Below are 26,991 nucleotides of genomic sequence, written 5' to 3' on the forward strand. Positions count from 1 at the left end.
CTCCTATATACAGACTCAGGAGCACACAGATATACAGGTGTCACATATCACATTACTCAGCGCAGTCTCCTATATACAGACTCAGGAGCACACAGATATACAGGTGTCACATATCACATTACTCAGCACAGTCTCCCATATACAGACTCAGGAGCACACAGATATACAGGTGTCACATATCACATTACTCAGCACAGTCTCCTATATACAGACTCAGGTACACAGATATACAGGTGTCACATATCACATTACTCAGCGCAGACTCCTATATACAGACTCAGGAGCACACAGATATACAGGTGTCACATATCACATTACTCAGCACAGTCTCCTATATACAGACTCAGGAGCACACAGATATACAGGTGTCACATATCACATTACTCAGCGCAGTCTCCTATATACAGACTCAGGAGCACACAGATATACAGGTGTCACATATCACATTACTCAGTGCTGTCTCCCATATACAGACTCAGGAGCACACAGATATACAGGTGTCACATATCACATTACTCAGTCACAGTCTCCTATATACAGACTCAGGAGCACACAGATATACAGGTGTCACATATCACATTACTCAGTCACAGTCTCCTATATACAGACTCAGGAGCACACAGATATACAGGTGTCACATATCACATTACTCAGCGCAGTCTCCCATATACAGACTCAGGAGCACACAGATATACAGGTGTCACATATCGCATTACTCAGCGCAGTCTCCCATATACAGACACAGGAGCACACAGATATACAGGTGTCACATTACTCAGCACAGTCTCCTATATACAGACTCAGGAGCACACAGATATACAGGTGTCACATATCACATTATTCAGCGCAGTCTCCTATATACAGACTCAGGAGCACACAGTGATACAGGTGTCACATATCGCATTACTCAGCGCAGTCTCCCATATACAGACACAGGAGCACACAGATATACAGGTGTCACATATCACATTACTCAGCACAGTCTCCTATATACAGACTCAGGAGCACACAGATATACAGGTGTCACATTACTCCGTCACAGTCTCCTATATACAGACTCAGTAGCACACAGATATACAGGTGTCACATATCACATTACTCAGCGCAGTCTCCTATATACAGACTCAGGAGCACACAGATATACTGGTGTCACATATCACATTACTCAGCGCAGTCTCCCATATACAGACTCAGGAGCACACAGATATACAGGTGTCACATATCACATTACTCAGCGCAGTCTCCTATATACAGACTCAGGAGCACACAGATATACAGGTGTCACATATCACATTACTCAGTGCTGTCTCCCATATACAGACTCAGGAGCACACAGATATACAGGTGTCACATATCACATTACTCAGTCACAGTCTCCTATATACAGACTCAGGAGCACACAGATATACAGGTGTCACATATCACATTACTCAGTCACAGTCTCCTATATACAGACTCAGGAGCACACAGATATACAGGTGTCACATATCACATTACTCAGCGCAGTCTCCCATATACAGACTCAGGAGCACACAGATATACAGGTGTCACATTACTCAGCACAGTCTCCTATATACAGACTCAGGAGCACACAGATATACAGGTGTCACATATCACATTATTCAGCGCAGTCTCCTATATACAGACTCAGGAGCACACAGTGATACAGGTGTCACATATCGCATTACTCAGCGCAGTCTCCCATATACAGACACAGGAGCACACAGATATACAGGTGTCACATATCACATTACTCAGTGCAGTCTCCTATATACAGGTGTCACATATCACATTACTCAGCGCAGTCTCCCATATACAGACACAGGAGCACACAGATATACAGGTGTCACATATCACATTACTCAGTGCAGTCTCCTATATACAGGTGTCACATATCACATTACTCAGCGCAGTCTCCATATACAGACTCAGGAGCACACAGATATACAGGTGTCACATATCACATTATTAAACGCAGTGTCCTATATACAGACTCAGGAGCACACAGTGATACAGGTGTCACATATCGCATTACTCAGCGCAGTCTCCCATATACAGACACAGGAGCACACAGATATACAGGTGTCACATATCACATTACTCAGCACAGTCTCCTATATACAGACTCAGGAGCACACAGATATACAGGGTCCATATATCACATTACTCAGCACAGTCTCCTATATACAGACTCAGGAGCACACAGATATACAGGTGTCACATATCACATTACTCAGCGCAGTCTCCTATATACAGACTCAGGAGCACACAGATATACAGGTGTCACATATCACATTACTCAGCACAGTCTCCCATATACAGACTCAGGAGCACACAGATATACAGGTGTCACATATCACATTACTCAGCACAGTCTCCTATATACAGACTCAGGTACACAGATATACAGGTGTCACATATCACATTACTCAGCGCAGACTCCTATATACAGACTCAGGAGCACACAGATATACAGGTGTCACATATCACATTACTCAGCACAGTCTCCTATATACAGACTCAGGAGCACACAGATATACAGGTGTCACATATCACATTACTCAGCGCAGTCTCCTATATACAGACTCAGGAGCACACAGATATACAGGTGTCACATATCACATTACTCAGTGCTGTCTCCCATATACAGACTCAGGAGCACACAGATATACAGGTGTCACATATCACATTACTCAGTCACAGTCTCCTATATACAGACTCAGGAGCACACAGATATACAGGTGTCACATATCACATTACTCAGTCACAGTCTCCTATATACAGACTCAGGAGCACACAGATATACAGGTGTCACATATCACATTACTCAGCGCAGTCTCCCATATACAGACTCAGGAGCACACAGATATACAGGTGTCACATATCGCATTACTCAGCGCAGTCTCCCATATACAGACACAGGAGCACACAGATATACAGGTGTCACATTACTCAGCACAGTCTCCTATATACAGACTCAGGAGCACACAGATATACAGGTGTCACATATCACATTATTCAGCGCAGTCTCCTATATACAGACTCAGGAGCACACAGTGATACAGGTGTCACATATCGCATTACTCAGCGCAGTCTCCCATATACAGACACAGGAGCACACAGATATACAGGTGTCACATATCACATTACTCAGCACAGTCTCCTATATACAGACTCAGGAGCACACAGATATACAGGTGTCACATTACTCCGTCACAGTCTCCTATATACAGACTCAGTAGCACACAGATATACAGGTGTCACATATCACATTACTCAGCGCAGTCTCCCATATACAGACTCAGGAGCACACAGATATACAGGTGTCACATATCGCATTACTCAGCACAGTCTCCTATATACAGACTCAGGAGCACACAGATATACAGGTGTCACATATCACATTATTCAGCGCAGTGTCCTATATACAGACTCAGGAGCACACAGTGATACAGGTGTCACATATCGCATTACTCAGCGCAGTCTCCCATATACAGACACAGGAGCACACAGATATACAGGTGTCACATATTACATTACTCAGCACAGTCTCCTATATACAGACTCAGGAGCACACAGATATACAGGGTCCATATATCACATTACTCAGCGCAGTCTCCTATATACAGACTCAGGAGCACACAGATATACAGGTGTCACATATCACATTACTCAGCACAGTCTCCCATATACAGACTCAGGAGCACACAGATATACAGGTGTCACATATCACATTACTCAGCGCAGTCTCCTATATACAGACTCAGGAGCACACAGATATACAGGTGTCACATATCACATTACTCAGCGCAGTCTCCATATACAGACTCAGGAGCACACAGATATACAGGTGTCACATTACTCCGTCACAGTCTCCTATATACAGACTCAGGAGCACACAGATATACAGGTGTCACATATCACATTACTCAGCGCAGTCTCCCATATACAGACTCAGGAGCACACAGATATACAGGTGTCACATATCGCATTACTCAGCACAGTCTCCTATATACAGACTCAGGAGCACACAGATATATACAGGTGTCACATATCACATTACTCAGTGCAGTCTCCTATATACAGACTCAGGAGCACACAGATATATACAGGTGTCACATATCACATTACTCAGCGCAGTCTCCTATATACAGACTCAGGAGCACAGAGATATATACAGGTGTCACATATCACATTACTCAGCGCAGTCTCCTATATACAGACTCAGGAGCACACAGATATACAGGTGTCACATATCACATTACTTAGTGCAGTCTCCTATATACAGACTCAGGAGCACACAGATATACAGGTGTCACATATCACATTACTCAGCGCAGTCTCCCATATACAGACTCAGGAGCACACAGATATACAGGTGTCACATTACTCAGTCACAGTCTCCTATATACAGACTCAGGAGCACACAGATATACAGGTGTCACATATCACATTACTCAGCGCAGTCTCCCATATACAGACTCAGGAGCACACAGATATACAGGTGTCACATATCACATTACTCAGCGCAGTCTCCCATATACATACTCAGGAGCACACAGATATACAGGTGTCACCTATCATATTACTCAGCGCAGTCTCCTATATACAGGTGTCACCTATCATATTACTCAGCGCAGTCTCCCATATACAGACTCAGGAGCACACAGATATACAGGTGTCACATATCACATTACTCAGCGCAGTCTCCTATATACAGACTCAGGAGCACACAGATATACAGGTGTCACATATCACATTACTCAGCGCAGTCTCCTATATACAGACTCAGGATCACACAGATATACAGGTGTCACATATCACATTACTCAGCGCAGTCTCCTATATACAGACTCAGGAGCACACAGATATACAGGTGTCACATATCACATTACTCAGCGCAGTCTCCCATATACATACTCAGGAGCACACAGATATACAGGTGTCACCTATCATATTACTCAGCGCAGTCTCCTATATACAGGTGTCACCTATCATATTACTCAGCGCAGTCTCCTATATACAGACTCAGGAGCACACAGATATACAGGTGTCACATATCACATTACTCAGCGCAGTCTCCTATATACAGACTCAGGATCACACAGATATACAGGTGTCACATATCACATTACTCAGCGCAGTCTCCTATATACAGACTCAGGAGCACACAGATATACAGGTGTCACATATCACATTACTCAGTGCAGTCTCCTATATACATACTCAGGAGCACACAGATATACAGGTGTCACATATCACATTACTCAGCGCAGTCTCCTATATACATACTCAGGAGCACACAGATATACAGGTGTCACATATCACATTACTCAGCGTAGTCTCCCATATACAGCGTTTTTTTTCATCTATTTTTTACTAAGATGCATTTTCCGGCAATAAAAAGATGCTTGGTGTAAGCCAAGTCGCAAGTGACCTGGTTTATGGCGTATTTATGCTAGATGTATGAGGACAAATCTGTATGTGGCTTTGGTGTATATTTTTCAATATTGCACAAGGAGGCGACTTATTGAGCAGCACGCTTGGTGTAATGGTTAGCATTACTGCCTAATAGCCAGAGGTCTTGGTTTTGATTTACACCAAGGCCCTAACTTTGTGGAGTTTGTATGTTTTCCCCTTGCTTCCATGAGTGTCTTCCAGGTGCTATGGTTTCTCCCCACATATACATATACTGGAAAAACTTAACCCTAGTTTTGTATGCGTTACGTGTAACATGTGTAGGTGTAACATGTGTAGGTGTAACATGTGTAGGTGTAACATGTGTAGGTGTAACATGTGTAGGTGTAACATGTGTAGGTGTAACATGTGTAGGTGTAACATGTGTAGGTGTAACATGTGTAGGTGTTACACGTGTATGTGTTACATGTGTATGTGTTACATGTGTATGTGTTACATGTGTATGTGTTACATGTGTATGTGTTACATGTGTCTGTGTTACATGTGTCTGTGTTACATGTGTCTGTGTTACACGTGTCTGTGTTAAATGTGTATGTGTTACACGTGTATGTGTTACACGTGTATGTGTTACATGTGTCTGTGTTACATGTGTCTGTGTTACATGTGTCTGTGTTACACGTGTATGTGTTAAATGTGTATGTGTTAAATGTGTATGTGTTAAATGTGTATGTGTTAAATGTGTATGTGTTAAATGTGTATGTGTTACATGTGTATGTGTTACATGTGTATGTGTTACACGTGTATGTGTTACACGTGTATGTGTTACACGTGTATGTGTTACACGTGTAGGTGTTAAATGTGTATGTGTTACATGTGTAGATCTTACATGTGATTGTGCCCAAGCTGCACTGGTTAAGGGACTGATTTAATTGACCACATATTCTCTGTAAGGTCCTGTGGAAAATATATATGTAGATATGTACAGTGTTATATATATGTGTGTTCATTCCAATTAAGGGCGGTATTCAATTAGTTTCGCACCCGCGGAAAAGTTTTGTCTGCCCGACTTTTCACCGATATCGCGGGTAGTAGGTGGAAACTTATCGTGCGCGTCCCCGTATTCAATTACAAACCACACAAAAACGGCATGCGACGAATTCAGAACAGGCGGAAAGTGCTGTCAGAATTGGGGAAGTCAGCCTGAACCCCCCCAAAAAGATGCAGTAACATTGGGGATGAATGTAGATGTGCCGGATATCCCTAATACAGCGATGTGTGCTGCGTACGTTGTGTCATTAGCTTCTTATTGGCGTCTGTGCACAAGTGGTGAAGAATAGTATTAAGCAGTATTTTTTGGAGAATATAAGTAGTCCTGCCAAATTTGGGGTAGTTGAAAATGGGCGCTAGCATGTTTCTATGTCTCTAAAGTGAACTTTTGAAAAATGTCACAAACCACCGTCATACATGCACCTGCAATCCCAAAAATACTTGGCCCCTAATTACAGCACCCCAAGAAGTCTACTTCAGGGTCCATAGGCTCCACAGGGAGACCTTGGCGTATAGGAGATGATGGGAGTCATCCGGGCACACTGTCGTTAACATTTTCTCCCAGGATGCACTGGGTCTCCCTCCTATACCCCGACAGCGTTGGGTGCCCAGCCGGAGTCGGGTCACTGCACGTGGTGGGGCTGTTAACACAGCCCCTGAAGATTTTATTATTTTTCAAGAAGTTTCTTCAAGAGTGGACAGTCCAGGGACATCCGCGCTGCTGCTCCGTCACCCCACCGACGCCGGAACGGTTCCGGGGATCTCAGTGGGCCTCCGGGGTATAGGCTGGCAGGGACCCCAGAGGATTCCTGGACTGCAGTCGGGCGCTACGGGGACTAAGGTAAGTGGCGGGTCACCGTGGTGGTGACCCGCCGAGACACAGTCCTTTTCCCCCAGGGCTGGGGACTCCCTGGGGATGACTGCATGTGGAGCCAGACACTGAGTCCTGCGCTTCCACTAGGCCACCAGGGACATAGGGTGGAGTGATAATGGATATGCTCCAGCATCCCGGGGGTTAAAAGCTAGCCACGAGAGGCAGCCTCCCCTGTCTAACAGTTGGCTCCTCCGCGCACCTTTCCACTGCCGTCTGGCTACGCCGTGCTGCTCTCCTCCTCGGGCCGCGCCACCTCTGAGGTCTCCAATGTCGCAGTTCTCTCTGGCCAGCGTGTGCCCGGTCCCCCCGCATACCTCTCCCTTTTTGGGTCAGTGTATACAGCACTATTGCCTCCCAGACACTGAGTCTGTGTAGTGATTATAGTGGCATGGTGCAGGGTCATTTCTGCATTGTATGTGACTTATGCCAGCACTGTCTGTCTGTGTCTATATTATTCACACACTGTCAGCACCAAACTGATTCCTGCCCTGCTTACAGGTGTAGCCAGGGTGTCTCTGATATCTCACATATATAAAGCCAGGGATTTGTGAGAATTGTCACATACTGTTGTGTGTTACACTCTGTCATATCTGAGCAGTAAGTTCCTGCAGCTCGCCCGAGCATCAGACAGGACCAGCACTTTGCCTTTCTGACTAGATATATATATATATATATACATATATAGAGATAGAGATATATATATATATATATATATATATATATATATATTATACACACACATCACTCTCAGTGGTGGCATTAATACTCAGTGCCATACTGTGTGCGATATTGCTCTACAGCTACGTGTGGGAGAGACCATAATGTGCGCTCTGCTATTTGGCAGGTCAGGTGCTGCAGGTGTAAGTGAGGAGGAGATGGTACAGGATGGATTAGGTGGTATAATACACCAGGCCCTTCTAATGTCCCGGTCCCTGTGTAGGAACCCCCTTGGGCTTCCTTTTATCTCAGGTCCTGGCTACTATTACAGGCCACTTACTGGTACCATCTGCTTTCCCCTCTATGGGGTTACCACAGCAGTCTGTTTTTTTCCCTCTCGGGATTTGCCACAACAGATTACTGCTATACAGATTGCTCCTGTGCCCCCACCATGGGTAGATGGCGGCCACCTCTACTGCTCTACAGACTTGTTGCAGGAGGAGAAAGCCGCTAAGTCATCTAAGCGTCCTATGGGGTCATCACAGTCCAATCAGCTCTCAGAGTCTGAGATGTCAGAGAGAGATTGCGGATGTCACTAACCCTGAGTCCCCTCCAATGGAGATGGAGATTTGGTTTGGGGTTACTATTCCTGCCTTGGTGTGGACTGTCAGAGCCTAATAGAGGATAACGAACCAGCTCTTCTGTTCAGGCAGGCTCTGTTTGTACAGATATAGGGCTACTTCTGCGTAATTCCCTTTATCGGATCATTTAGTTGATCACAGGGCTACAGCCTGGCGAACGCCCGGTAAGAGGTATCAACCACAGGGACGTTTGGCTGCTTGTTATCCATTTCCTGAAGTTCCTTGCACAAAGTGGAACTCATCCCCTGCAGTGGACATGTTAATTACAAGTGCTACGTTACCTACGCCTTCTATTTCTTCCCTGACGGTTAGGAAGGTGGAGGTTAGCCGGAAGTATATATACCTTCGCTCAAATGCTTCTAGGCCTCAAAGGTTTTTTCTGGTTGGTAACATCAGAGATGCAGCCACACATATTGGGTAGGTGGTTCTGGATATCAGTCTCCTGACTTCCAGTGTCTCGGCTGCAGCTGTCAGCTTGCCGTTTCCTGAGGTGGCGTTCTTGGACGCAGAGGCTGATTCCAAGAAAGGACTACAATGCTTCCCATACAGAAGTATTGTTCGGTCCTGTCATGGACAGGATTGTGGACGCGTTGTCAGCAGTTAATTCTGCGTTTCTGCCTTCTGCTGCGGCTTCAGCGAAGCCTTGCACCTTCTCCATTTGATCCTTACGTCCTCCGGGTTAACCCACAGGTCAGACCTTCCCAAGGCCATCAGCTTCCAGTAGGGCTGTCAAACCTAAGAAACAGGCCTGGAGTACAAGACGTCCTCCTTACAAGTCAGAGGATAAACCCTCAGCCTAATGGGATGGGCTTACCTCTTGGGGATACCAAGGTGGGAGACCGACTTCTTCAGGTCAACCAGTGTTGGTGTCAGACCACTGTAGACACCTGGGTAAGAGAAGTAGTTTCTTATGGGACGACATGGCCATACAATCCTTGCTGCAAGCAGAAGTCATTGTACCTGTCCCGTTGCCCCAGAGGCGAACGGGTTGTTATTCCAATTCTCTCTGGTTCAAAATCTGACCCGATCCCACCGGCCTATCCTCAATCTTAACTCTCTGAACAAATTCCTCAGGGTACCTCGGTTCAGGATGGAAACCGTACACTCAATATTACTGGCTATGGAACCTGGGGATGTTATGGTGTCTCTGGATATTCAGGATGCATACCTGCATATTCCAATTGCTTCGGCTCACCAGCATTTTCTCAGGTTTGCTGTACTGTAACAACATTTCCAGTTTTCGGGTTACCATACCTGAGTGACCTTTTACTGTTGGCAGGGTCTCCAGAGGGACTTCCCCACCACCTACAGCTGACTATATCTATGCTACAGCTACACAGGTGGTTACTCAATTGGAAAAAGTCCTCTCTCATCCCATCCCAAAGGATGCTACTTCTGGAAGCTCTGTTGGATTCACAACAGCAGTGGATATTTCTGTGTACGGAAAAGATCTCCACTTTGCAGACGCGAGTGCGCAAATGCCTCCACAGTCGCCGAGGGTCCATCCACTCAGCGATGCAGTTACTGGGTTCCTTGGTGTCGGCGTTCGACATGGTGAAATATGCCCAGTTTCCTTCCCGGCCTCTGCACAAATTGATCCTCTCCAGGTGGGACGGATTACCCCATCAGATAAACGCGCAAATGATGGTGCTCTCTCTGGAGTTGGGTCCGTCTCTTGCTTGGTGGCTTCAGACGGGCCACCTCACCAGGGGGCACCCCTTTTGGATTCCGATCTGGGTCCTTCTGACAACGGATACCAGTCTCCAGGGTTGGGGCACAGTGACAGGTCCACACCCGTTTTGGGGACGGTGGACAGCTGTGTAGTCTGCCCTACAATCATCATCATCATTGGAACTTTGGGCGGTTTCAGGGCCCTGCAACATGCCAGATTCATACTTCAAGGAAAGCCCGTGCAATTTCAGCCAGACAACGCCATGACCGTGGCTTACGTCAACCATCGAGGAGGAACTCGAAGTCAGGCGGCAATGACAGAGGTGTCACGCATTCTGACATGGGTGGAAGGTCATCTCCCAGCCATATTGGCGGTGTTCATTCCAGTTCTTAATTGGGAAGCAGACTTCCTCAGCCGTGACGGCATGCATCCCGGGGAATGGTCGCTTCACCCAGAGGTATTTCAGCTCCTAGTGGACAAGTGGGGCCTTCCGAATGTGGACCTCACGGCCTCCCGGCACAATCACAAACTGCCAGCTTTATGGGTCCAGGACAAGAGATGCCAAAGCTCTCTTGGTAGACGCTCTGTCAGTCAGGTAGGCCTTCCAGCTTGCCTACCTGTTTGCTCCAATCTCCCTTCTTCCTCAGGTTATTCAGAAGTTCAAACAAGGAGGCACTGTCCTGCTGGTGGCTCCAGCGTGGCCTAGATGTCACTGTTACTCAGCTCTTCAGAGTATCTCCATAGACACTCCGTTGCTGTTGTCTCAACGTCCGAGCCTGTTGTCTCAAGGTCCTTGCCTTTACCCGGACTTGGGTCATCTGTCTTTGAAGGTGTGGTGCTTGAGACATCCCTCCCTAAGGTCCAAGGGTTTTTCTGGCTTTGTGGTTAACACCATGCTCAGAGCCCATAAACCAGCCTTTGCCACGATTTACAGCAGGGCGTGGAACACCTACTTTTACTGGTGTCGTCCCAGAGGTTTCGACCCCCAGGTATTACGGATATCCAAAGTTTGGCTTTCCTGCAGGTGGATCTGGGTCTTGGTCTCCGCCTTGCCTCCCTGAAAGTGCATGTATCTGCTCTTTCAGTGTGGTCCCAGAGAAGGATTGCTCCTCTTCCTGATATCTGCACTTTCCTACAGGGTGTCCCTCCCATTCGGCCTCCTTTCGTCCCTCCTGTGGTGCCTTGGGATTTGACTGTTGTCCTTAGGGCCCTCCATTTGAACCCCTGGACTCTGTGGTTCTCCCATGGCTTGCAGCTAATGGCTATTGTAATGGCTTTCTTTTGGCTATTGTTTCTGCCAGATGAGTGTCAGACTTGGGGGCTCTCTCTTGCCGTTCCCCATTTCTTGTCTTTCACCAGGACAGGTTGATGCTTCGGACTCGCCCTGGTTTCCTTCCTAAGGTGGTTTCTAGTTTCCACATTAATGAGGAAATTATTGTACCGGCCTTTATTTCTCCAGACCTCTCGGCAGGTGGGGCCCCATTGCATGTGGGTACGTGCCCTCAGGATTTATGTGGTCTGTCCAGGTTCCCTTCGGAAGTCAGACCCCTTGTTGTCCTCTATGGCTTTCGCAAGAAGGGATGGTGTGACAGGTGATACAAAGTGGCTGTTGCGCTATTTGGTTGTTAAACTGTTCTTTTAATGCAGGGCTTGACAAATTTTTTCTAAAATCTAGGAGCCAAGATGAAAGTGTAGGAGCCAGACCACCGTCCCCCCCAAAACATTACAGGAGTGAGTGAGGAGCACAGCTGTGTGTGTTATACACACTATACTAGTCCACAAAATGGTCACAGTTGAATGGAAATGGAGGCCCCCTCACTGCTCTGCACTGCTCCACCCTCCAGCAATAACTGACCCACATTTCACATAAAACAATGGTGCCAGAAAGTACAACAAAACCCCCTCCCCTTATGGTCACACTACTATCCCTCTGAAGCCGCTCCGCAATGCCTGGCCACGCATAGACCCTACTACCGGAGAGCTCTGTGCAGCCAGAGATAGAAGCCAGTAGACAGCCGTGATGTACAGGAGGATCAGCATAGACTGGGACAGACAGCAGGGATCAGAGAAGGTCAGGATGGAGAGGAGGAGTCAGTGAGGGCCGGGACGGACACAGGCACAGCAGTCACCGCAGGCGACACTCAGCACATGCACCCCTGTGCATGATATGAACACCGCAATACTATAGGCACAAATCTCCACCAGAGCTGATGAGGATCTGCTTCCTCCATCTAGCGTTCCGCCTAGGCTGTTTTAGCGGGGTGTGGCGCCCTGCCCTCCTTCTGGAGGGCAAAAAGCACCCTGCCCTCCAGGAGGAGGGCAAAAAGCGCCCTGCCCTCACAGCCTGCGGGAGCCGTTCTCACCCGCGGGATGCAGTGTCCCGCGGGTGGAGAAACATGCGGTGACCCGGTCACCGCCGGAGAATAGACGCCGGGCGCATGCGCCCGGCATCTATTCTCCCTGTCTGCAGGGCTTGGGGGCTGCCCGGCGTGTCCGTAAGTGCCGGGCACGCCCCCAAGAGTGACGAAAAGGGGATGCGTCTTATAGACACGCCCCCTTTTCCGATGACCACACCCCCTTCTCGGTCGCACGCGCGCCTTCGGCGCGCGCACGGGCATGCCCTCTCTAGCTCCGGCGCCCTGCCTCCTGCCGGAGCTAGAGGGAACACTATCCATCTCTGCAAAATCTGGGAGCCAGGCAGTAAAATCTGGTAGCCATGGCGACCTGGTCCCCGGGATTTGTCGAGCCCTGTTTTAATGTATATATTAGTAATTGTATTAATGTATTTTGAATGTTTCTCTACTAATTCAGCTATGCAGTCTGATACTTATATTCAACTATGTTAACTATTGTTTTATTAGGAGTTGCTCTTTGATATGATTCTCAAAGGAATATGCTGTAGTTACATGTTATGACTAGTTGTAATGCTTATGGCAATGAGCCTTGAACATATAAATGTCAATGTAATTTATTATAATATTGCGCTATTAATTATATTTGAGGCAATGCTGCCCCCTATTAATATTTGTTCTAATATTATGACCATATAAGATATATAGTATCCGGTCTTTGTGAGGAGCCCTATAATTAGGTGTGAATTGCGGAAGTCTGGAGCCTTTAACTCCGGTCTCCCAGACTGACTGCAGAAAGTGCTGGTTCTGGTGTACCCATCCGGCCTATTGTGATAGGGCGAGGCTCCCGGGTGTGACTTGTGCTGTATTGAACCATTATCGGAATTAATTAGAAAAATAAGCTAAGTACCAATAAATAATTTTAATTATTTAACTTAAACTGTGTGTGTATTGTCATTTATATCACTTTGTTGCTGTCCTCCTGAACCTTCCGTTCCACCAGAAACAGATGGCCAGCCAATAATCAGACTTTGGCTAGATGGCTTCGCATGGCGATCTCTGAGGCTTACATTCATGGGGCCGTCCAGTGCCGCCCTCTGTTGCTGCTCATTCTACTCTGTTTGTGGGTCCTTCGTGGGCGCTCGCCGTGGTGCCTCGGCTATTCAGCATTGTAAGGCGGCCACGTGGTCTTTTGTCCAGACCTTTCTGAGGTATTTTGCTTTTGATACCTTTGCCTCTCAGGATGCTTCCTTTGGGCGTTGGATTCTCCTCTCGGCACAGGAGTATTCCCATCCTTAAAGGGACTGCTTTGGGACATCCCCAAGGTCTCCCTGTGGAGCCTATGGACCCTGAAGTAGAAAATGAGAGATGTGGTAAGAACTTACCTTTTGTTATCTCTCTTTCTACGAAGTCCATAGGGTCCACAGGGCACCCACCCTGACGCACCTGTGCTTCAGATGGGCTTCGCTCTGGTCACCGGTTTTCCTTATCCTTCTGTGTGAGAATGTGATTATTGTGTGTTCCAGACTTTCTTCTCTCTTTTATCCTCCTCTGACCTTTGGCTTGCTACGAAACTGAGGTGCCCCTGGCCCGGGGCGGGATATAGGTGGGAGACCCAGTGCATCCTGGGAGAAAATTTTAACTGTGTGGTGCCCGGATGACTCCCATCATCACCTATGCCCCAAGGTTTCCCTGTGGACCCTATGGACTTCGTAGATAGTGATAACAAAGGTAAGTTCATACCATATTTCTAATTTTTTTTTTTTTTTTAATGCTTGTCCCCCCACTTTGTACTTTTTCACCCCCAAAATGAAAGTACTTTTTTGGGGTGTTCCTATGTTTTTCTTTGGGATTTTTTGACACAGTTGTCCTTTGGGGGGCTGTCCCAAGGGTTCAGAGTGGTTTCCCCACGTTTCCGACCACGCAAAAAAGCCCCGATCCACGATTCTTTTCCATGAAAAAGTATTTTCGCTTGTAATTGAATATGTCCCTAAGCCTGGCACTCCGGACGATATGAACAGCGGCAGGGTGCCTTCCCAAATCAGAATACACAATCCAAGGTTCCCATGACGAAAAACAAGGTGCTACTTCCAATAACAGTAGAAAAGTGTTGTAATTACATAATTTGCGTGACATCAAAAAACATCAACGTTTCAAAGTCCTTTGATGTCACGCGAATGATTTAACCACTTAACTGACGATTTCTTTTTCAAAAAATCGCTCCAAAATTGTCGGTTTCTTTTATGATTGAATTAGGTCACGAACATAATTTGAAACTTATCCATCACTATTTTATTTGAAAAAAAATATTTTTTTAAAACACAGTATACTATAAAACTATCAATTTTTATGTTATACTGTAGTGATGGCCATTGACGGCTGTACCATCGATGGTTCAACCATCGTTAGAAGCCATCAATTGTTTTGCAATTGGTCGAGGAGATCTGTGTACACCACAACTGCTGATGTTTCCTAAACATCGATTGAGGGTTGCCATCGATGGTGCAACATTGATGGCCACCAGCAATGGCAAACCACTTGTTTTCAGTCAGACCATCGATGGTTTCTAAACCATCGATGGTCTGTTGCCATCGCTAATCAGAGGCTCTGCGATATCCATCGATCGAACAATATATATATATATATATATATATATATATATATATATATATATACACATACACAAAGAGTGGGCGAGAGCGCCGGGGGAACATGGCAGCTGCTGCTTCTCCTACTGTGATTTTACTGATCACTGTGTTCCGGAGCCGCAGCGGAAAGGTGTCCCGCTGGCGGCCCGGATACATAGCGGCGGCGCCTACCAGAGCCGCCGCCGCTGCTCCTTCCTTCTTTTAGTTCCGGAGCCGCAGCGGGAAGGTGTCTCGCTAGCGGCCCGGTTACATAGCAGCGTTTTGCTGAAGGAGGTGGAGATGGCTGCCCAATCACTGCTGCTTCTATGGGAGGGGGCTGCCGACGGTGCCCGATCACTGCTGCTTCTATGGGAGGGGGCTGCCGACGGTGCCCGATCACTGCTGCTTCTATGGGAGGGGGGCTGCCGACGGTGCCCGATCACTGCTGCTTCTATGGGAGGGGGGCTGCCGACGGTGCCCGATCACTGCTGCTTCTATGGGAGGGGGGCTGCCGACGGTGCCCGATCACTGCTGCTTCTATGGGAGGGGGGCTGCCGACGGTGCCCGATCACTGCTGCTTCTATGGGAGGGGGGCTGCCGACGGTGCCCGATCACTGCTGCTTCTATGGGAGGGGGCTGCCGACGGTGCCCGATCACTGCTGTTTCTATGGGAGGGGGCTGCTGATGGTGCCCGATCACTGCTGCTTCTATGGGAGTGGGGCTGCCGACGGTGCCCGATCACTGCTGCTTCTATGGGAAGGGGCTGCCGACGGTGCCCGATCACTGCTGCTTCTATGGGAGGGGGGCTGCCGACGGTGCCCGATCACTGCTGCTTCTATGGGAGGGGGGCTGCCGACGGTGCCCGATCACTGCTGCTTCTATGGGAGGGGGCTGCCGACGGTGCCCGATCACTGCTGCTTCTATGGGAGGGGGGCTGCCGACGGTGCCCGATCACTGCTGCTTCTATGGGAGGGGGATGCCGACGGTGCCCGATCACTGCTGCTTCTATGGGAGGGGGGCTGCCGACGGTGCCCGATCACTGCTGCTTCTATGGGAGGGGGCTGCCGACGGTGCCCGATCACTGCTGCTTCTATGGGAGGGGGCTGCCGACGGTGCCCGATCACTGCTGCTTCTATGGGAGGGGGATGCCGACGGTGCCCGATCACTGCTGCTTCTATGGGAGGGGGCTGCCGACGGTGCCCGATCACTGCTGCTTCTATGGGAGGGGGGCTGCCGACTGTGCCCGATCACTGCTGCTTCTATGGGAGGGGGGCTGCCGACGGTGCCCGATCACTGCTGCTTCTATGGGAGGGGGGCTGCCGACGGTGCCCGATCACTGCTGCTTCTATGGGAAGGGGCTGCCGACGGTGCCCGATCACTGCTGCTTCTATGGGAGGGGGGCTGCCGACGGTGCCCGATCACTGCTGCTTCTATGGGAGGGGGGCTGCCGACGGTGCCCGATCACTGCTGCTTCTATGGGAGGGGGGCTGCCGACGGTGCCTGATCACTGCTGCTTCTATGGGAGGGGGCTGCCGACGGTGCCCGATCACTGCTGCTTCTATGGGAGGGGGATGCCGACGGTGCCCGATCACTGCTGCTTCTATGGGAGGGGGCTGCCGGCGGTGCCCGATCACTGTGGCCAGCAGTGATCGGTACACGCTGGAGAGGCAGCCACGCTTGCAGGGTGGCCAGAAGGTCCCTCTGATGTAGGCGGCTGCAGGAAGATTAGCTTCCCACAGCCGCCTAGTGGGCATTTCTGACTGGTCGTATCTGATACCACCGTGCCAGGCAAGTGGTTAAATACAACACCGCCTTGTTCTTCGTCATGGGAACCTTGGAGAGTGTGTGTGAGATATATATATATGTGTGTGTGTATGTGTGTGTATGTATGTATGTGTGTGTGTGCGTGTGTGAGATATATATATATGTGTGTATGTGTATGTATGTGTGTGTGTATGTATGTGTGTGTGAGATATAGATATATATATATATATATGTGTGTGTGTGTGTGTGTGTGTGTGTGTATGTGTGTATGTATGTGTGTGTGAGATATAGATATATATATATATGTGTGTGTGTGTGTATGTGTATGTGTGTGTGAGATATAGATATATATATGTGTGTATGTATGTGTGTGTGTGTATATGTATGTGTGTGTGTGTGAGATATATATCGAATTAGCACCTGTTACTTGTCTTTAAAGTCGTGTGCAAATCCACATTGCTTCCGGTGGTGAATCTGTCCCTCGGATGATAGGGTGGGGGGCGTGGGGTTACGATAGGAGGTCCTATAGATGTATTACTAACTGCTTCTGAACTGTAAATTGCCATGCTGTGAAGTTTATGTTGTCCTAAGATTACCTGATGCTGTTTACCTGCCTGAGAATAAAGGAACTGCTTGAACCCTTTAATCCAGTGTATGTGATCCTTATATATATATATACATACAGTCAGGTGCATAAATATTGGGACATTGACAGAATTCTCATATTTTGGCCTCTAGTCACCACCACAATGGCTTTGAAATGAAACAAACAAGATGTGATTTACCTGCAGACTTTCAGATTTAATTTGAGGGTAATTACATCCAAATCAGGGGAACGGTGTAGGAATTACAATGGTTTCTATATGTGCCTCCCACTTTTTAAGGGGCCAAAAGTAATGGGACAAACTAAACAATCCTAAATCTAACTTTCACTTTTTAATACTTTGTTTTAAATCCTTTGCAGGCAATTACAGCCTGAAGTCTGGAACGCATAGACATCACCAGACTCTGGGTTTCATCCCTGGTGATGCTCTACCAGGCCTCTACTGCAAATGTCTTCAGTTCCTGCTTGTTCTTGGGGCATTTTCACTTCAGTTTTGTCTTTATCAAGTGAAATGCATGCTCAATAGGATTCAGGTCAGGGGATTGACTTGGCCATTGCATAACATTCCACTTTTTAGCCTTAAAAAACTCTTTGGTTGCTTTTGCAGTATGCTTCGGGTCATTGTCCATCTGCACTGTGAAGCGCCGTCCAATGAGTTCTGAAGCATTTGACTGAATATGAGCATATAATATTGCCCGAAACACTTCAGAATTCATTCTGCTGCTTTTGTTTTGGATCATAAGCAGTTCCTTTCCTTCTCTTCTCTTCCCATCACTCTGGTACAAGTTGATCTTTGTCTCATCTGTCCATAGGATGTTGTTCCAGAACTGTAATGGCTTTTTATAGATGTTGTTTGGCAAACTCCAATCTGGTCTTCCTGTTTTTGTGGCTCACCAATGGTTTACATCTTGTGGTGAACCCTCTATATTCACTCTTGTGAAGTCATCTCTTGATTGTTGACTTTGACACACATACACCTACCTCCTGGAGAGTGTTCTTGATTTGGCCAACTGTTGTGAAGGGGTTTTTCTTCGTCAGGGAAATAATTATTTTGTCATCCACCACAGTTGTTTTCCGTGGTCTTCCGGGTCTTTTGGTGTTGCTGAGCTCTCCGGTGCGTTCTTTCTTTTTAAGAATGTTCCAAACAGTTGATTTGGCCACACCTAATGTTTTTGCTATCTCTCTGATGGGTTTGTTTTGATTTTTCAGCCTAATGATGGCTTGCTTCACTGATAGTGACAGCTCTTTGGATCTCATATTGAGAGTCAACAGCAACTGATTCCAAATGCAAATGTCACACCTAGAATCAACTCCAGACCTTTTACCTGCTTAATTGATAATGAAATAACGAGGGAATAGCCCACACCTGTCCATGAAATAGCTTTTGAGTTGATAGTCCCATTACTTTTGGCCCCTTAAAAAGTGGGAGGCACATATAGAAACGGTTGTAATTCCTACACCGTTCACCTGATTTGGATGTAATTACCCTCAAATTAAATCTGAAAGTCTGCAGGTAAAGCTCGTCTTGTTTGTTTAATTTCAAAGCCATTGTGGTGGTGAATAGAGGCCCAAATCTGAAAATTCTGTCAATGTCCCAATATTTATGGACCTGACTGTATATACTGTATTTTTTATCTATATATAAACCGTGCATTAGAACCCCAAGATCCTTTCTTCCACTAATACATTGGTCATGAAGACATTAATCCTTTCTTTGATAATAAGCACATTATCAGTTGTACTATAAGCTTTTTGTTCTTTATCTCTTTCTCTGTCAGGTGCTACAAGCTCAGCTCTCGTCTTTGCGCCAGGGCCTAGATAACATGGATAGCAGTGTGCGTTTCACCGAACAAGCTCTTGGCCATGGCTCGGAGACCGAAGTCCTCTTGGTCAGGAAGCAGATGAGTGAGAGGCTGAATGAGTTGGCTTCCCGCGACTTTCACTTGCACCCCCAGCAGAACCCACAACTGGAATTTCGAGTGGAGACAGAAGGGCTACGTCGCTCCCTGCAGAACTTGGGGGCTCTTCTTACCACTAGTGCCGTGGCCCATTACTCCGTTGCTACGGGAGAGGGCCTGCGCCAGGCCCTGGTGGGACACCAAACTTCTGTCACAGTCACCACTAAAGACAAAGATGGAGAATTGGTCAAAACTGGCAATGCCAACCTAAAGGCCCAACTGACTAGTCCAGATGGGGCAACCCTGGATGGGGACGTGACTGATAATAAGAATGGGACTTACGAGGTTCTCTACACTCCACGTCATGAAGGAGAGCATCACCTCTCCCTGCGCCTGTATGGTCAACCTCTACGTGGGAGCCCGTACAGGGTGCGAGCAGTGAAGCCTGGAGACGTACCTGCCTCACCTGAGGATGTGAAGCGCAGGGTGAAGTCTCCTAGTGGGGGTCACATACGACAAAAGGCTGTGAGGAGGCCGTCGAGTATGTACAGCACCAACAAGAAGAAGGAAAACCCAATTGAAGATGAGATGATTCTCAGAGTTGGTGAGTGAAGGGGCAGGTCGGAGCGGGGAACACGTTATTATAAGACGTAGGAGATCAGCCTGTAATCTAGAGAGTTGTAGTAGTAGTATTTGTTGTAATAGTAGTAGTTGTACTAGTGATAGTAGTTGTTGTAGTAGTAATAATAGTAGTTGTACTGGTAATAGTAGTAGTGGTGGTAGTAGTAGTAGTAATAATAGTTGTACTAGTTGTAGTAGTAATAGTAGTAGTTGTACTAGTAACAGTAGTAGTTATAGTAGTAGTTGTACTAGTGATAGTAGTAGTTGTACTAGTGATAGTAGTAGTTGTACTAGTAATAGTAGTAGTAGTTGTACTAGTAATAGTAGTAGTAGTTGTACTAGTGATAGTAGTAGTTGTACTAGTGATAGTAGTAGTTGTACTAGTTATAGTAGTAGTTGTACTAGTGATAGTAGTAGTTGTACTAGTGATAGTAGTAGTTGTACTAGTGATAGTAGTTGTTGTAGTAGTAATAATAGTAGTTGTACTGGTAATAGTAGTAGTGGTGGTAGTAGTAGTAGTAATAATAGTTGTACTAGTTGTAGTAGTAATAGTAGTAGTTGTACTAGTAACAGTAGTAGTTATAGTAGTAGTTGTACTAGTGATAGTAGTAGTTGTACTAGTGATAGTAGTAGTTGTACTAGTAATAGTAGTAGTAGTTGTACTAGTAATAGTAGTAGTAGTTGTACTAGTGATAGTAGTAGTTGTACTAGTGATAGTAGTAGTTGTACTAGTTATAGTAGTAGTTGTACTAGTGATAGTAGTAGTTGTACTAGTGATAGTAGTAGTTGTACTAGTAATAGTAGTAGTAGTTGTACTAGTAACAGTAGTAGTGATAGTAGTAGTAGTTGTACTAGTGATAGTAGTAGTTGTACTAGTAACAGTAGTAGTTATAGTAGTAGTTGTACTAGTAACAGTAGTAGTTATAGTAGTAGTTGGACTAGTGATAGTAGTAGTTGTACTAGTGATAGTAGTAGTTGTACTAGTAATAGTAGTAGTGGTGGTAGTAGTAGTAGTAATAATAGTTGTACTAGTTGTAGTAGTAATAGTAGTAGTTGTACTAGTAACAGTAGTAGTTATAGTAGTAGTTGTACTAGTGATAGTAGTAGTTGTACTAGTGATAGTAGTAGTTGTACTAGTAATAGTAGTAGTAGTTGTACTAGTGATAGTAGTAGTTGTACTAGTGATAGTAGTAGTTGTACTAGTGATAGTAGTAGTTGTACTAGTAATAGTAGTAGTAGTTGTACTAGTGATAGTAGTAGTTGTACTAGTTATAGTAGTAGTTGGACTAGTGATAGTAGTAGTTGTACTAGTAATAGTAGTAGTAGTTGTACTAGTGATAGTAGTAGTTGTACTAGTGATAGTAGTAGTTGTACTAGTGATAGTAGTAGTTGTACTAGTAATAGTAGTAGTAGTTGTACTAGTGATAGTAGTAGTTGTACTAGTTATAGTAGTAGTTGTACTAGTGATAGTAGTAGTTGTACTAGTAATAGTAGTAGTGGTGGTAGTAGTAGTAGTAATAATAGTTGTACTAGTTGTAGTAGTAATAGTAGTAGTTGTACTAGTAACAGTAGTAGTTATAGTAGTAGTTGTACTAGTGATAGTAGTAGTTGTACTAGTGATAGTAGTTGTACTAGTAATAGTAGTAGTAGTTGTACTAGTGATAGTAGTAGTTGTACTAGTGATAGTAGTAGTTGTACTAGTTATAGTAGTAGTTGTACTAGTAATAGTAGTAGTAGTTGTACTAGTGATAGTAGTAGTTGTACTAGTGATAGTAGTAGTTGTACTAGTAATAGTAGTAGTTATAGTAGTAGTTGTACTAGTAACAGTAGTAGTTATAGTAGTAGTTGGACTAGTGATAGTAGTAGTTGTACTAGTGATAGTAGTAGTTGTACTAGTAATAGTAGTAGTGGTGGTAGTAGTAGTAGTAATAATAGTTGTACTAGTTGTAGTAGTAATAGTAGTAGTTGTACTAGTAACAGTAGTAGTTATAGTAGTAGTTGTACTAGTGATAGTAGTAGTTGTACTAGTAATAGTAGTAGTAGTTGTACTAGTGATAGTAGTAGTTGTACTAGTGATAGTAGTAGTTGTACTAGTAATAGTAGTAGTAGTTGTACTAGTGATAGTAGTAGTTGTACTAGTTATAGTAGTAGTTGGACTAGTGATAGTAGTAGTTGTACTAGTGATAGTAGTAGTTGTACTAGTAATAGTAGTAGGTGGTAGTAGTAGTAGTAATAATAGTTGTACTAGTTGTAGTAGTAATAGTAGTAGTTGTACTAGTAACAGTAGTAGTGATAGTAGTAGTTGTACTAGTTATAGTAGTAGTTGTACTAGTAATAGTAGTAGTAGTTGTACTAGTGATAGTAGTAGTAGTTGTACTAGTATTAGTAGTAGTAGTTGTACTAGTGATAGTAGTAGTTGTACTAGTAATAGTAGTAGTAGTTGTACTAGTAACAGTAGTAGTGATAGTAGTAGTAGTTGTACTAGTGATAGTAGTAGTTGTACTAGTAACAGTAGTAGTTATAGTAGTAGTTGTACTAGTAACAGTAGTAGTTATAGTAGTAGTTGGACTAGTGATAGTAGTAGTTGTACTAGTGATAGTAGTAGTTGTACTAGTGATAGTAGTAGTTGTACTAGTAATAGTAGTAGTAGTTGTACTAGTAACAGTAGTAGTTATAGTAGTAGTTGTACTAGTAACAGTAGTAGTTATAGTAGTAGTTGGACTAGTAATAGTAGTTGGACTAGTAATAGTAGTTGTACTAGTGAAAGTAGTTGTAATAGTAGTAGTTGTACTAGTAATAATAGTAATAGTTGTAGTTGTAATAGTAGTTGTAGTTGTGCTAGTAATAGTAGTAGTGGTTGTTGTAGTAGTAATAGTAGTAGTAGTTGTACTAGTGATAGTAGTTGTACTAGTAATAGTAGTAGTTGTAGTGGTAATAGTAGTTGTTGTAGTAGTAATAATAGTAGTTGTACTGGTAATAGTAGTAGTTGTACTAGTAATAGTAGTAGTGGTTGCAGTAGTAGTAAAAGTTGTACTAGTAGTACTAGTAATAGTAGTACTAGTTGTACTAGTAATAGTAGTTGTAGTTGTGCTAGTAATAGTAGTAGTGGTGGTAGTAGTAGTAGTAATAATAGTTGTACTAGTTGTAGTAGTAATAGTAGTAGTTGTACTAGTAACAGTAGTAGTTATAGTAGTAGTTGTACTAGTGATAGTAGTAGTTGTACTAGTGATAGTAGTAGTTGTACTAGTAATAGTAGTAGTAGTTGTACTAGTAATAGTAGTAGTAGTTGTACTAGTGATAGTAGTAGTTGTACTAGTGATAGTAGTAGTTGTACTAGTTATAGTAGTAGTTGTACTAGTGATAGTAGTAGTTGTACTAGTGATAGTAGTAGTTGTACTAGTGATAGTAGTTGTTGTAGTAGTAATAATAGTAGTTGTACTGGTAATAGTAGTAGTGGTGGTAGTAGTAGTAGTAATAATAGTTGTACTAGTTGTAGTAGTAATAGTAGTAGTTGTACTAGTAACAGTAGTAGTTATAGTAGTAGTTGTACTAGTGATAGTAGTAGTTGTACTAGTGATAGTAGTAGTTGTACTAGTAATAGTAGTAGTAGTTGTACTAGTAATAGTAGTAGTAGTTGTACTAGTGATAGTAGTAGTTGTACTAGTGATAGTAGTAGTTGTACTAGTTATAGTAGTAGTTGTACTAGTGATAGTAGTAGTTGTACTAGTGATAGTAGTAGTTGTACTAGTGATAGTAGTAGTTGTACTAGTAATAGTAGTAGTAGTTGTACTAGTAACAGTAGTAGTGATAGTAGTAGTAGTTGTACTAGTGATAGTAGTAGTTGTACTAGTAACAGTAGTAGTTATAGTAGTAGTTGTACTAGTAACAGTAGTAGTTATAGTAGTAGTTGGACTAGTGATAGTAGTAGTTGTACTAGTGATAGTAGTAGTTGTACTAGTAATAGTAGTAGTGGTGGTAGTAGTAGTAGTAATAATAGTTGTACTAGTTGTAGTAGTAATAGTAGTAGTTGTACTAGTAACAGTAGTAGTTATAGTAGTAGTTGTACTAGTGATAGTAGTAGTTGTACTAGTGATAGTAGTAGTTGTACTAGTAATAGTAGTAGTAGTTGTACTAGTGATAGTAGTAGTTGTACTAGTGATAGTAGTAGTTGTACTAGTGATAGTAGTAGTTGTACTAGTAATAGTAGTAGTAGTTGTACTAGTGATAGTAGTAGTTGTACTAGTTATAGTAGTAGTTGGACTAGTGATAGTAGTAGTTGTACTAGTAATAGTAGTAGTAGTTGTACTAGTGATAGTAGTAGTTGTACTAGTGATAGTAGTAGTTGTACTAGTGATAGTAGTAGTTGTACTAGTAATAGTAGTAGTAGTTGTACTAGTGATAGTAGTAGTTGTACTAGTTATAGTAGTAGTTGTACTAGTGATAGTAGTAGTTGTAGTAGTTGTACTAGTAATAGTGGTGGTAGTAGTAGTAGTAATAATAGTTGTACTAGTTGTAGTAGTAATAGTAGTTGTACTAGTAACAGTAGTAGTTATAGTAGTAGTTGTACTAGTGATAGTAGTAGTTGTACTAGTGATAGTAGTTGTACTAGTAATAGTAGTAGTAGTTGTACTAGTGATAGTAGTAGTTGTACTAGTGATAGTAGTAGTTGTACTAGTTATAGTAGTAGTTGTACTAGTAATAGTAGTAGTAGTTGTACTAGTGATAGTAGTAGTTGTACTAGTGATAGTAGTAGTTGTACTAGTAATAGTAGTAGTTATAGTAGTAGTTGTACTAGTAACAGTAGTAGTTATAGTAGTAGTTGGACTAGTGATAGTAGTAGTTGTACTAGTGATAGTAGTAGTTGTACTAGTAATAGTAGTAGTGGTAGTAGTAGTAGTAATAATAGTTGTACTAGTTGTAGTAGTAATAGTAGTAGTTGTACTAGTAACAGTAGTAGTTATAGTAGTAGTTGTACTAGTGATAGTAGTAGTTGTACTAGTAATAGTAGTAGTAGTTGTACTAGTGATAGTAGTAGTTGTACTAGTGATAGTAGTAGTTGTACTAGTAATAGTAGTAGTAGTTGTACTAGTGATAGTAGTAGTTGTACTAGTTATAGTAGTAGTTGGACTAGTGATAGTAGTAGTTGTACTAGTGATAGTAGTAGTTGTACTAGTAATAGTAGTAGGTGGTAGTAGTAGTAGTAATAATAGTTGTACTAGTTGTAGTAGTAATAGTAGTTGTACTAGTAACAGTAGTAGTTATAGTAGTAGTTGTACTAGTGATAGTAGTAGTTGTACTAGTAATAGTAGTAGTAGTTGTACTAGTGATAGTAGTAGTTGTACTAGTAATAGTAGTAGTAGTTGTACTAGTGATAGTAGTAGTTGTACTAGTTATAGTAGTAGTTGTACTAGTAATAGTAGTAGTAGTTGTACTAGTGATAGTAGTAGTAGTTGTACTAGTATTAGTAGTAGTAGTTGTACTAGTGATAGTAGTAGTTGTACTAGTAATAGTAGTAGTAGTTGTACTAGTAACAGTAGTAGTGATAGTAGTAGTAGTTGTACTAGTGATAGTAGTAGTTGTACTAGTAACAGTAGTAGTTATAGTAGTAGTTGTACTAGTAACAGTAGTAGTTATAGTAGTAGTTGGACTAGTGATAGTAGTAGTTGTACTAGTGATAGTAGTAGTTGTACTAGTGATAGTAGTAGTTGTACTAGTAATAGTAGTAGTAGTTGTACTAGTAACAGTAGTAGTTATAGTAGTAGTTGTACTAGTAACAGTAGTAGTTATAGTAGTAGTTGGACTAGTAATAGTAGTTGGACTAGTAATAGTAGTTGTACTAGTGAAAGTAGTTGTAATAGTAGTAGTTGTACTAGTAATAATAGTAATAGTTGTAGTTGTAATAGTAGTTGTAGTTGTGCTAGTAATAGTAGTAGTGGTTGTTGTAGTAGTAATAGTAGTAGTAGTTGTACTAGTGATAGTAGTTGTACTAGTAATAGTAGTAGTTGTAGTGGTAATAGTAGTTGTTGTAGTAGTAATAATAGTAGTTGTACTGGTAATAGTAGTAGTTGTACTAGTAATAGTAGTAGTGGTTGCAGTAGTAGTAAAAGTTGTACTAGTAGTACTAGTAATAGTAGTACTAGTTGTACTAGTAATAGTAGTTGTAGTTGTGCTAGTAATAGTAGTAGTGGTGGTAGTAGTAGTAGTAATAATAGTTGTACTAGTTGTAGTAGTAATAGTAGTAGTTGTACTAGTAACAGTAGTAGTTATAGTAGTAGTTGTACTAGTGATAGTAGTAGTTGTACTAGTAATAGTAGTAGTTGTACTAGTGATAGTAGTAGTTGTACTAGTGATAGTAGTAGTTGTACTAGTGATAGTAGTAGTTGTACTAGTGATAGTAGTAGTTGTACTAGTAGTAGTAGTTGTACTAGTAATAGTAGTAGTAGTTGTACTAGTAACAGTAGTAGTGATAGTAGTAGTTGTACTAGTGATAGTAGTAGTTTTACTAGTAGTAGTAGTTGTACTAGTAATAGTAGTAGTAGTTGTACTAGTAACAGTAATAGTGATAGTAGTAGTTGTACTAGTGATAGTAGTAGTTGTACTAGTGATAGTAGTAGTTGTACTAGTAACAGTAGTAGTTATAGCAGTAGTTGTACTAGTAATAATAGTAATAGTTGTACTGATAATAGTAGTAGTGGTTGTTGTAGTAGTAATAGTAGTAGTAGTTGTACTAGTGATAGTAGTAGTTGTACTAGTGATAGTAGTTGTACTAGTAATAGTAGTAGTTGTAGTAGTTATAGTAGTAGTTGTACTAGTGATA

The 26,991-nt window shown here is 43.4% G+C and overlaps 1 protein-coding gene across 1 annotated transcript in view; it reads left to right on the forward strand.

The window, feature by feature from the left end:
• The window catches only part of LOC148442752 (tripartite motif-containing protein 3-like), a 93,786-nt gene that overhangs the window by 37,446 nt on the left and 29,349 nt on the right, over window positions 1–26,991 (forward strand). Inside the window, exon 6 of the mRNA XM_088463531.1 lies at window positions 19,434–20,157. Within this exon, the coding sequence (XP_088319657.1) occupies window positions 19,434–20,157 (724 nt within the window). The remainder of the gene's footprint in view (window positions 1–19,433; window positions 20,158–26,991) is intronic.

This window comes from Taudactylus pleione, unplaced genomic scaffold (genome assembly GCF_031769625.1).
Source record: "Taudactylus pleione unplaced genomic scaffold, aTauple2 ptg001394l, whole genome shotgun sequence".
NCBI classification, from domain to species: Eukaryota; Metazoa; Chordata; class Amphibia; order Anura; family Myobatrachidae; genus Taudactylus; species Taudactylus pleione.